Raw genomic sequence first — 12,801 nt, forward strand, 5'->3', positions numbered from 1 at the left:
TGAAAAGGAAAAAGGGTCAATTCCAAGTTTGTGGTGGAACTGAGGTGTTGATTGTTAAGGGCATACGGGCGCCTGTTTTTAAACCGACAAAGATGATTTCAGATTGCATTCTGGTTTTGTGTTCTGCCTCAATGGCGGAGCAGTAAGCTAGAAAAGTGCTAACCAAATAACTATTGTAGATTCTACAACTAAAGCAGAATACATTGTTGCCTCAGAAGCAGCAATGAAGTTCATCGAATAACTTTAGGTTGTCCCCTCCATAAAGGAACTAGTGGCTTTGTATTGTGACACTAGTGGAGCCATTTCCAAGGATAAGGAGCCTAGGAGCCACCAGAAACTCAAACACATATTGCGGCATTTTCATATATTTCGAGAAAGTTAATCTAGATTTGCAAGGTTGGAATGGACGACAACGTCGCAGATCCATTGACTAACACTAAATGAAAATTTACATTTAGAAGCAACACCTTGAGGCGGTTAATTATTTTTGGCCTCTAAAAGTGCCTTTTAGCCTTTATTAATTATGGTAGCCTCTAAAATTATTTTTAGTGTCGGAGAAATTTAGGCTGCCCCTAAAAGTACCTTTTAGCATGAATAAAATAATGTTTGCCTCTAAAATATTTTTTTAGCATCAACAAAATTCAAGTTCCCCCTAAAAAGTACCTTTTACCATTAATGAAAAAATAGTTGCCTCTAAAACTTATTTTTAGCGTCAATGAAATTTAAGTTGCCCCTAAAAAGTAATCTTTAGCATTAATGAATTAATAGTTGCCTCTAAAACTTTTTCTTAGCCTTAGTGAAATTATGTTTCTCTAAAAGTACCTTTTAGCATTAATGAAGTAATGGTTGCCACTAAAACCTATTTTTAGCACCTGAAATAGCGGTTGCCTAAAAAACATTTCTTTTTAGTATCAATGAAATTTAGGTTGCCCCTGAAAACTACATTTTGGCATTAATGAAATAATGATTGCATCTAAAACTTTTTTTAGCATCAGTGAAATTTAAGTTGCCATAAACAACAACCCTGCCTTCTCCTGTCACAAAAATATACCGATTAAAGGATTGACTTTAACAATACAATTGATATTGAATTAACATTAAGGATTGACATAAATATAACATTCGATTTTCATCTCTTTCTTCCTCGTTAGCCACAACATAAACAACCCACTTCAAGAAAGGATACCTTGTAAACAAGTACATCGTTGTGCGCAGTATGTACTACGTGATGCAGCCCAAAAAGCCATACAAATAAAAAGTTATAATTTTTGCACCAATACAAAGGCATGTCCAACAATATAAAATCTTTAAGAAAATATACCCCCTAATTGATGAAAAACTAACAAAACCTTAATTGAAAGAAATAATAATAATATATGGTCGTGAAACAGATTAGCAAAAGGAGATCATCAAATTTAAGTACATGGATGAGCCAGCCAAAGTTCAAGAATCGTGATTAAATGGTAAAATTCAATATCTAAAGATACAACATTCGGAGACTTCTTTATGTATTCTCAATTAGAAATAACGCAAGGGGAAATCTAATACATAGAAATAATAAGAAAACAAGATTGGGCTATCTAAAGTTCAAACAACTACTCTTATCTCTCTTTCTTCCCTAACGTGTTATAGTTTAATGTTTCACGATATATATCCAAAATTTCTAAACAACGAAAATGAAACATCTTGATGAAAATTGCTTTTGGGGAGGGCTCTCCAGCTGATATCTTGTGGATAAAACCCTTCAGGCCACTATCTCGTGCTTCTTAAAGGTCATCCCCCTTGGCTGTAATTCCAAGAACCCTGCCCAGCAAAAATCAAGTTGCCTTCAAAATCTAAAGCGGTTCCTGCATGTAATACTCTTCTTCTGTTGCTTCTACATTATATATCACAGTTCCCTTTTTATAGCTTCCCAGATATCCCTTGCTAGCCATGATTACTACCATAGCAGAACTAGGAGACCATTTTAGTGATACTCTAGTTAGATCACCTCTACAAGCAGCAAAAAGAACTTGTGCCAAATCCGACTCCAAACACATCATCAAAAGTTGTGTGAATAAGTGGTCACAGATTTAATAACAGGTGATCACTCGTCATTTTATAAGACCATCAATCTTGTTGTTCGTATAAATATATAATAGTGTGAAAGCTACTTGGAACCATTCTTAAATTTTACAAACTTTACCTTTCCAAATAGCAAAGAACAACCACATCTTTTAGATAAGATGTATACAATTTTCAGTCCTTATATGCAAATATTTATAGTACTCTACAATCAACAAACGAGTAGCTTAACAACAACTAACTGTCTGCTCACCTGGCATTCTGGTATCCAAACTGGACATTGTACTTAATAAGCATAGGAAGTTCAAATTTCTTTTCAATCATAAGCCCGACATACACGACCCAAAAAAATTGTAACCTTATTCTCCCATCCCTTTCACAGTGGGAATAGCTATAGAACTCTTCACCAAAGATTGAAGTTCTTTTGTCAACACATGTGCAGGCGAATATACACCAATTCCACATGTGTTTGGCCCTGTGTCGCCATCTCCGGCACTTTAATGTCTGATACTGTAGCAAGCCATCCAAAGAACATGAATATGAAAATTACATAGGCAAGTGTTTATGCCAAAATTCGTATGGGGGCGACTTTCGGCTAGGGTCGACACTAACTAAGCAAAGAATCAACGACACAAATAAAGAGACACGACACAGAGGAGTGTTGACGCGGAAAACCCAGGAATAAGGTAAAAAACCGCGGATAGCTATGAGGCTATCAATCCACTAAGTATTCTATATGATTGTTTATGCTTTTCTTTCTGAGAATCGATATCAAAAATCTCAAGTACAATAATGAATACTGAAACAGTTTATAGCTTAAGAGTTTTAGTGCTTGAGTGAACGTGCTTTGCTTATCATTATCTTCGTCCTTTTATAGGATATTCTCATCGGTCTAATCGGTTGAGAAAATCCCATAAAGATAGGAGTATCTTTGTCACACGTCTCTTCAGTCTTCAACTGCTTCCGCGCTTCTCGCGTGTGTCTTGGACTCGTTCTTGCTAGCTTGACGGCGCTGCCTATCATGGGCTTTAGGTCAACTTATCTTCATCAACCCGTTTCTCGAGGACGTGTCTCAGTTGCCTGTACTTTGTCGCCTGTCCTTCGTCGGTTATACCTCGTCGTACGATGCTACGTCGGACGTATCTCCCTGGAGCTGTGTTTACCTGCGACACGACAGGACCTGGCTGACACGACATGATCAAACGTTAGAACGGTTATGTCGTTAGTCCAAAAAGTGGGATAACAGTTTGCCCCCAATTGTGAATTTGCGGAGTCACACAGAGCAAAAGAAACAATTCAAATTAAAAAACCGTCTCCAACTGCCTAGTTCGTGGGATAAAACCGTTCAAAATTCTAGAGTAATAAATACCAATTCACGACATGCAATAAAGTTCTTCACACCAAGTTTTTTCAAAAAATTTCTAGATCCGAAAGCAGGAGAGAGAAGAGGGAGAAAGCGAAGTCGATTTTCGCACTGAGTTTGTTCGATTTCAGGTAAAATTTGCTTTCTTTTTCGATTTCCTTGTAGATTTTTGTAAGTGAGATGGGTAGATCTAAGTCGGTTGTAGCGAGAGGAAAGGGGGAGTCGGGTTCCACTCGGGTTAAGTCCCTAAACCCGATATATTCTACTGTGGTGGATCCGGCGGCTTTTGTTGAACTTGCTGGTTTGCCGCCGTCGGCGGAAGTGAAGATTCCCGGCTCGGATGAGGAAGCCTTTGACTGTCCAGAGGGGTATGTGGTTATGTATGAGTATCCGTTCACAATTGGCTTCAAATTTCCTTTCACTCCTCTAGTTAGGTCCTTTATCGAGGTTTTCCATTTGAGCCCGGGTCAGTTGATGCCCCAGATATGGCGGGTTTTCACGGTGGTGCACGGAGTTACTGCGAACTGGCGTACGCCGTTTGACCTGTCTGATTTGATGTACACTTACGACCTAGCACTGCAGAAGTGTTGTAGGTATACCTTGGTTACGAAGAAGGGGAAGACGAACTTAGGTGTTGGTTTAGGTGTGAACGACAGGGGTTGGCAGAGTCGTTTTGTCTTTGTAGGCAAAGATTCTCTGGGAGATAAAGGGTGGTTTCTGGTCGAGGGATGGACGATGGAAGGTAAATGTGTCGTTTTATCTTTGTTTCTCGTCGTTTTACTGAACGTCGCCTTACTTGGTTTTGTTTTGCAGTTGTCAAGGCGTCGTCGTTGACTGAGTTGAACGCTGATTCTGAGGATAAGTATCGGAAGTTCTTGGGTTATTCTGTCGAGGATAGGTCTTTCAGTCGCGACGGAGAGTTTTTAGACGAGCAGGAGGTGGACCGGTCAGGCGACGTCGCCGAGGAGGAGGAAATAGACGAGGAATCAGGTCAACTGACTCGTCGTCGGAAAAGGTTGGATTTGCTTGAGGAGGTAGTGGCAAACTCATCGTCCGCCGAAGGTGAAGTAGGTGATATGGCTGACAACTCAGGTATTTGTCGTTTGTTTATTTCGGGGTTTGTATATATTTTTGTTTTTGCTTTGGATAATGTTTGACCTTTATTTTTTGTATTGGGTGTAGAGCATACTCTTTCGTCTCGGCCTGTGTCGAGGATGTCTCAGAGCGAGATTCAGGAGCGTGCAAGGAAGCGACTGAGGTCGTCCTCGACTTCTGGTGGACGAGGTATGACGGTCGTACCTCGGTTTTCTGCGATAGGTGCGTCGGCCGAGACGCCTGTCGTCATAGGAGCCGAAGGCTTTCACCCGATTGCTTCGTCGTCGCCTCCACAGCCGTTCAAGGCGTCGTCTGCTGCTGTCGACGTTAGTAAAGTGTCTACTTCGTCGGCCAAGAAGCGTCCTGTCGAGACGGATCCTGTCGAGGATACGGTTATCACTTTGCCCCCAAGCTTCTTGGGTGATGAAGAGGCGTCGGTTATATGGCCTTTCGCTGATCGCTTGATCTTGCCTACGACGTATCGACGATATCACGAGGTGGATCCTCTTCCTGTCGCGTCGGACGCCGCTGAGCTTAGTCTGCGGGTGAGTTTTATTTAGTTTTTTCTTCTTTTTTGTTTGCGAGAGATGTATGTTGTGTAAATCTGTTTTGGCATTGGTTTTGCGCAGGCGTCGCAGGCTGCCTTGGCTGTACGTAGGCAGTGTTCGTTGCTGTGCAACGAGGTGACGAATGCAAGGCAGCTGACAGCGACGGCGAAGAAGGCGGCCGCGTCGTGGGAAGCGAAGTGGAAAGCTGCTGAGAAGAAGGTCGTGGATCTTGCTGCGGTGGTTAAGGCCAAGGGTGATCAATTGAAAGGTAAGGATAAGCAGTTAGCCGACGTGGCTAAAGATCTGGAGAAAGTGAAGGAGGAGTTGACCTCGACGACGGAGGAGTTGGATGGATTGAGGAGCTTGTACGACGCCCTGCAGGAGGAGGCGAAGGACGTCGAGGCTCTCGCTATATGGAGGACGCGGGCGCAGATGATGTATTCTTGCCTGATTGGGGAGACTAGCCTTTGGCCGTGTCAAAAGGAGGTGGATGACTATCTGGCTAATGGCGGTACCATGGCTGACCTGTCGGTGCCTGTGGTGGATTCGGAGGAGTTGGCGAAGACGGCTGACACTGCTAGTACTGAGGCGACGGAGGTGGATGCGGCTTTGTTGGTGGTGAGTGCGCCTGTTCCGGACCAAGAGGGGGAGGTTTTAGCTGTTGGGTGCGAAGGGGAGGCCCTCGTCGTCGTTTCTCAAGACGAGACGTTGGACGTGGCGTCGGTGGAGGTGCCAGTCGTGCCCCCAGAGCAAGAGTCGGAGCAGGAAGCCGTGGTCTCTACTCAGGAAGAAGGGATGTAATAGTTTGTAGTTTTCGAATTTCTGTTGGTTTTTGTGTTTTGTTGGTGAACTTCTTTACTCGTCGTCGATGGCGACGACGAGGTGGTTTGGATGACTTGTGTTTTGTTTTTGTGTTTGGAATGTTTTTATTCGTCGTCGGTAGTGGCGACGCGGTGTTTGGATAATGTTTTGTGTTTGAATTTCGGAAGTCGTGGCCTTAGGGGTCGCGCGTCGTGTATGTTAAGTTTGTTTTTCTTTTCCTTAGTCGTTTGTTCTTTATGGTTATCCCGTTGCGTTTTGATGGCTTAGTTTCGTGTAGCAGATGCTTTGCAAGTAATAAGTATTGAACCGACTGATGTGTAAAATCATACCTGCGTTGTTAGTTCGTTGTCTCTTGCGATCTCGTTCTGAGTCGTACGTTGTTGCTTATGGATGTCATTCGTCGTGCGTCTTGCATTCTGCAAAAGAAAACAGGGGTCGCTAGGAGGATTGGCCGTTGGGGATGCCAACGGCCCTCCGATGCCTAAGTCAGTAATGGTTTTTAAAATAAAACGATAAAGAAAAGTAAAGACGACGATACGACGACTGATAAAATTGGTTACGACGAGATTTCAAAAATGGTAGAGTTTAAGATGTGTTGCGTTCCAGCTTCGGGGGACCGACTTGCCATCTTTGGTAATGAGTCTGTATGCCCCCTTTCCGACGATTTTGTCGATCAAGTACGGTCCTTCCCAAGCTGGTGCTAACTTACCCGCGTTTAATTCTTTCGTGTTTTGAAATACTCTGCGCAGTACCCAATCTCCTTCTTTGAACATTTTCACTTTGACATTTTTGTTGAAGCATTTTGCCACGATCTGTTGTTGTGACGCCATTCTTATCAATGCTGCTTTCCTGAGATCTTCTGTGTTGTCGAGGTTTTCGCTGAGTTCTACGTCGTTTTGCTCTGGCGTCATGAGTCCATATCGTGCACTGGGCAACGTCACTTCAGGGGGAAGTACCGCTTCGCATCCGTAAACGAGTGAGAAGGGAGTCTGTCCCGTCGCCGTCCTAGGCGTCGTCCTGTTGGCCCATAGGATGGATGGCAATTCTTCTGCCCATCGCCCCTTCTGGTCGTCCAACCGCTTTTTTAGCGACGCGATGATCGTTTTGTTGCTGGATTCCGCCTGTCCGTTTGCTTGGGGGTATCTGGGCGTCGACGTCTTTAGCTCGATGTTCCATGTTTTGCAGAAAGCTCTTGTCTTGTCGCTGATGAATTGTGATCCGTTGTCGCAGATGATTTCTGACGGTATTCCGAACCTGCATATTATGTTAGTCCATATGAACGAGCATACCTCTTTGTCCCTTACTTGTTGGAATGCACCTGCTTCTATCCACTTGGAAAAATAATCTGTTAGGGCTAACATGAAGACCTTTTGTCCTGGGGCGACGGGCAATTTGCCAACGATGTCCATCCCCCATTTCATGAAAGGCCACGGAGTTAGGGTTGGATGCAAGAATTCGGATGGTTTATGTGTCATACCTGCGTGTCGTTGGCACTTGTCGCACTTGGATACGTACCTCATGGCGTCCTTAAGCATTGTTGGCCAATAGTATCCATTTCTTTTGATTCTGGTTGATAAGCTTCGTCCTCCTTCGTGTACTCCGCATTCTCCTTCGTGGTATTGTTTCAATAGTATTTCCCATTCGATCTCTTCGGCACATCGCATCAACATTCCGTTTGCTGATCGCTTAAATAGTACGTCCTGCAAAATAACATATCGTGAAGCTTTGAAAAGTATCTTTCTGGCGTCTAGCTTGTCGTCGGGTAGAGTTTCGTGCTTTAGGTAATCGAAGATGGGTTTGGTCCAACTGTCTATGTTTAAGGTTGATAGGACGAGGCTGGCGTCTTGTGGTATGTCTTTTTCGACGGCGGGCGACAGTAGGTGTACTAGAGGTATGGTCGAGAATGGTGATTTTCTGAGTGCGGATCCTAGGTTGGCAAGGGCGTCGACTTGCGTGTTTAGGTCTCTTGGGACTTGTTTGATGGAGAAGGGTTTGAATTTGGAAGTTAACTCTTTTGCTTTCTCGAGATACAAGGTCATTTTTAGGTCTTTAGCTTCGTAGTCGCCGTTAATCTGGTTGACGATTAGTTGTGAGTCGCTGAAGATGTTGAGTCCGCTTGCCCCTAATTCCATAGCTAATGTCATTCCGGCGATTAGCGCCTCGTATTCTGCTTCGTTGTTAGTTGCCTTGAAATCGCAGCAGATTGCCTGTGCTATCATGTCCCCTTGTGGTGACTTTAGTACGACGCCTAAACCTGCACCACGAAAGTTAGATGAGCCGTCGAAGAAGAGTGTCCATATTCCTTCTATGTTGTTGATGAGTTTGACTTCGTCGTCTGCTATCCTCTCTAAGTCGGGGCTGAAGTCTGCCACAAAATCTGCTAGGGCCTGTGATTTTACAGCCGTCCTTGGTTGATACTTGATGTCGAACCTTCCTAGTGCCATTGTCCACTTCTCCATTCGACCTGTCAGTTCTGGCCTACGGACTTGATTGGATAGTTAGTCATCACCACTATTTGGTGAGTTTCAAAATAATGCCTTAGTTTTTTGGCTGCGGTAACGAGTGCTAAAACGAGTTTTTCGAGGGAAGAATACCTGGTCTCTGCTTCCAGTAGTGACTTACTGATGTAATAAATGGGTAGTTGTTGTGCTTCGTCTTCTCGAGCTAGGACCGCGCTCACTGCCGTCGAGCTAACGGCTAAATAGAGTTGTAAGACTTCTCCTTCTTTTGGCTTGGATAGGAGGGGCGGCGACATCATGTATTTTTTGAGGTTCTGCAGGGCTGCTTCGTGGTCGTCGGACCAGTTAAACCCCTTGTTTTTGCGCAGGACGTCGTAAAATAATCGACACTTGTCCGACGACCGTGATATAAAACGGTTCAGTGCCGCCACTCTCCCTGTCAAGCGTTGTACCTCTTTTATGTTCCGCGGGGATTGAATGTTGATGATCGCGCGCACTTGGTCGGGGCTGGCCTCGATTCCTCGTTGGGTGACGATGTAACCTAAGAATTTTCCTGCGGACACTCCGAAAGAACATTTAGTCGGGTTAAGTTTCATACCGTACTTTTTTAGTATGTCGAAGGATTGTCGTAAGTGTTCCACGTGATCGTCAGCCTTCCTCGATTTCACCAGCATGTCGTCAATGTATACCTCCATTGTGTCTCCGAGTTGGTCTTTAAACATCTTGTTGACTAATCTTTGGTACGTCGCACCTGCATTTTTAAGACCAAAAGGCATGACTTTATAACAATAAATTCCTCTATCCGTTACAAAAGATGTTTTTTCCTGGTCGTCTGGGTGCATAAGGATTTGGTTGTATCCTGAGTAGGCGTCCATGAATGTGAGTAGCTCGTGTCCGGCTGTGGCGTCGACCAGGGCGTCGATGTGCGGCAGAGGGAATGGGTCCTTGGGGCAAGCTTTGTTGATATCTGTGAAGTCGATGTAGACTCTCCATTTTCCGTTCTTTTTGCTGACGACGACGACGTTTGCTAACCAGTCTGGATATTTGACCTCTCTGATCTTCCCTGAATCTATCAAGTTTTGGACTTCTTCGTCTATGATTTTATTCCTTTCGGGTGCGAACTTACGTCGTTTCTGTTTTACCGGTCTGAAGCTGGGGTCGACGTTGAGCTTGTGGGTAATCACGTCTGGGCTGATTCCTGTCATGTCCTCGTGCGACCAAGCGAAACAGTCCGAGTTTTCTCTTAGAAACGACACTATCTGACTTTTGATGTTGTCAGGCAGTGAGGCTCCGATCCTTATGACTTGGTCTGGCTTTGTCTGGTCTAGTACTATCTCGTCGATTTGTTGGTCGTCGGGATCGTCCGACGTCGACCCTGGCTGTAATTGCTAGATGGGTGACTTGGATGGTTTCAGTGCTGTCTCGTAACATTTCTTCGCATCCCTTTGCTGCCCTTTGATTTCCATGACCCCCCACTTGGTTGGAAACTTGATTGATTGGTGATATGTTGATGGCACTGCCTTCATTTTGTGGATCCATGGTCGTCCTAGGATGACGTTGTACGCTGATGGACAATCGACGACGTTGAACTTGGTCATCATGTTGACGCCTTCTGCGTATGTAGGCAGCGATATCTCTCCTACCGTCCGTAGTGCTTCTCCACTGAACCCTACCAGAAATGTTGATCTCCTTACTATGTTTTTCTCTTCTAATCCCATTTCTTGTAGTGCTTCCAAGAACAGTACGTTGGCTGAGCTTCCGTTGTCGACCAGTATCCTTTTGATCAATGCGTTCCCTATTGGGAGCGATATTACCAACTCGTCGTGGTGCTCCCGCTGTGTATCTACAGAATCTGAATCGTCGAAAGTGATAGCCATTGCGGTCAGGGACCTGTGTAGTGCGACCTCGTCTTCGGTTTGTCCCTCTTCTACGGTCTCAGATTCTCCCCTGTTAATTTTTTTAGCTGCAGAAGAGGTTAGTCCACAAATATCTGAACCACCGGAAATAACATTTACCACTTTACTGAATGGTGGTGGGTCTGGTCGCTCGCTGCTTGTCGCTGGGCCGGGCAGGGTGGTTTGCTCTTTGGAAAATGTTTCTTTTCCCTTGTCGCTCAACAGTTCCTTTAGATGCCCCCGTTTCAGGAGGTATGCGACTTCCTTTCTGAGGGAGATGCATTCCTCGGTTGTGTGTCCGTTGTCGCAGTGGAAGTCGCACCATTTGCTCATGTCCTTCATGGAGTCCGGTCTGTCGTTCTTCCGGGGCCATCTGACTGTTCCACCTACATTTTGAAGGGCGTTCACCACACCTCCAATGTCGACGTTGAAGCCGTAGTCGGAGATGTTAGGGTGTTCGACCCGCTCGTTCCTGTAAACATTGTTAGTATCATAATACTGATTGACACTTTGTACCTGGTTTTGCCGAACATATGGTTGGTGTCGCCAATTGTTGTTCCTTGGGGTGTACGATCTTCTGTCGCTGCTGCCCCCTATCGATCGTTGAGATGCTGTTCGGATAACCTCGTCGTCTTCGATTCGCATCTGGGCGGTGGCCCTTGATCGCACCTCTTCGAAAGTTGCACAGGGGTATTTGGTTATTTCCCGGTATAGCTCCAAATTGGGGATGAGGCCTCTCTTGAACGCCTCAATAGCAGTCCTGACATCACAATTTTTTATACCAATTTTTTCACAATTAAAACGGTTAAAATAATCGCGTACCGACTCGGTTGGCCCTTGAACCAACCGATAGAGATCACTGGTTTGTTTTTCTAACTGGCGACTGCTGGCGAATTGTTGATAGAAGGCGTTGATGAGGTCGGACAAACAGGAGATGGATCTGGGAGGGACGTTCGTGAGCCATTCCAAAGCTGCTCCATCAAGGGTGCCGCCGAATGATTTGCACATAACAGGTTCCACTAGGTCGTGCGGAATCCCGATCTGCCACATGCGCTGCTTGTAGAAGTTGACGTGCCTATAGGGGTCGGATGTCCCGTCGTACAGGGTGGTCCAGGTTGGGAGCCGGAGTGTGTGCGGAACTGTCACTCTAGCGATCGCTTCGCAGAACGGCGACGCGGCATACCCGTCGGTCGGCTCGGTCTCCACTGGTGTAGGTGCCCCGGGGAACCTGGTCATCAACTTCATCAGGCGGGAATAGTGCTTTGTCATGCGTGCATCCACCTTGTTCAGGCGTTGGGTCACCGGATCGGGAGCTTCTTTGTCTTCTTCCTCACGGGTTTCCTCCTCATCGTCGGTCACATCTTCAAAGTCATCGGGCATCTCGAACGTTAGCTTTTTTGGCTTCCCACCTTTGTAGCGGGACTGGTGCTTGTTGCTCTTTACAGATTCGAGCTCTTTCTGGAGGGTTTCATTGGATGCCCTCTCTTGGGCTAGCTCGGCTTGGGCTTTCTCGTAAGCCGCCTTCATCTCTGCGATCGTCATCTCTCCAGTAGTCATGGTGAAAGGGGTGCTTTTGTGTAAAACCTAGTTAATGTCCCCACAGACGGCGCCAAACTGTTTATGCCAAAATTCGTATGGGGGCGACTTTCGGCTAGGGTCGACACTAACTAAGCAAAGAATCAACGACACAAATAAAGAGACACGACACAGAGGAGTGTTGACGCGGAAAACCCAGGAATAAGGTAAAAAACCGCGGATAGCTATGAGGCTATCAATCCACTAAGTATTCTATATGATTGTTTATGCTTTTCTTTCTGAGAATCGATATCAAAAATCTCAAGTACAATAATGAATACTGAAACAGTTTATAGCTTAAGAGTTTTAGTGCTTGAGTGAACGTGCTTTGCTTATCATTATCTTCGTCCTTTTATAGGATATTCTCATCGGTCTAATCGGTTGAGAAAATCCCATAAAGATAGGAGTATCTTTGTCACACGTCTCTTCAGTCTTCAACTGCTTCCGCGCTTCTCGCGTGTGTCTTGGACTCGTTCTTGCTAGCTTGACGGCGCTGCCTATCATGGGCTTTAGGTCAACTTATCTTCATCAACCCGTTTCTCGAGGACGTGTCTCAGTTGCCTGTACTTTGTCGCCTGTCCTTCGTCGGTTATACCTCGTCGTACGATGCTACGTCGGACGTATCTCCCTGGAGCTGTGTTTACCTGCGACACGACAGGACCTGGCTGACACGACATGATCAAACGTTAGAACGGTTATGTCGTTAGTCCAAAAAGTGGGATAACAGCAAGCACCTGCAAAATAAAATGAAAATAATATGTTTTAGCCTGAAAGTACTAACATAATAGTGTATAGTCTGGTGGTGAGAGTGAGGTCTGACTGTCAAACACACGGAACACCTAACCAATAAAAGGTTCAACTTAAGCTTAATGATAGAACAAGATATAATCATAATTTATCCTAAAGAATAACAACGAATTGCAAGATAATATAAAAGGGAAAAGTGGAACTATATAATGAATCTTAAACCTCTCAACATA

General features: G+C 45.0%; 1 protein-coding gene and 1 long non-coding RNA gene across 2 annotated transcripts; both read right to left on the reverse strand.

Moving 5' to 3' along the window:
- Window positions 1-1,382: 1,382 nt before the first annotated feature.
- LOC130459285 (uncharacterized) lies at window positions 1,383-2,884 on the reverse strand. Its single transcript, XR_008918570.1, has 2 exons — window positions 2,318-2,884; window positions 1,383-1,803 (listed from the first exon to the last, which is right to left on the reverse strand). It is a non-coding gene; the product is annotated as an uncharacterized lncRNA (long non-coding RNA).
- Window positions 2,885-9,739: 6,855 nt separating this feature from the next.
- On the reverse strand, window positions 9,740-11,803 carry LOC130471627 (uncharacterized). The gene is made up of 2 exons (XM_056841863.1): window positions 11,094-11,803; window positions 9,740-11,006 (listed from the first exon to the last, which is right to left on the reverse strand). Exons 1-2 carry the CDS (start codon window positions 11,801-11,803, stop codon window positions 9,740-9,742), a joined length of 1,977 nt encoding a protein of 658 aa, XP_056697841.1.
- Between the last annotated feature and the right edge of the window lie 998 nt (window positions 11,804-12,801).

The sequence above is a fragment of the Spinacia oleracea genome, chromosome 4, assembly GCF_020520425.1.
Source record: "Spinacia oleracea cultivar Varoflay chromosome 4, BTI_SOV_V1, whole genome shotgun sequence".
NCBI lineage: Eukaryota > Viridiplantae > Streptophyta > Magnoliopsida > Caryophyllales > Amaranthaceae > Spinacia > Spinacia oleracea.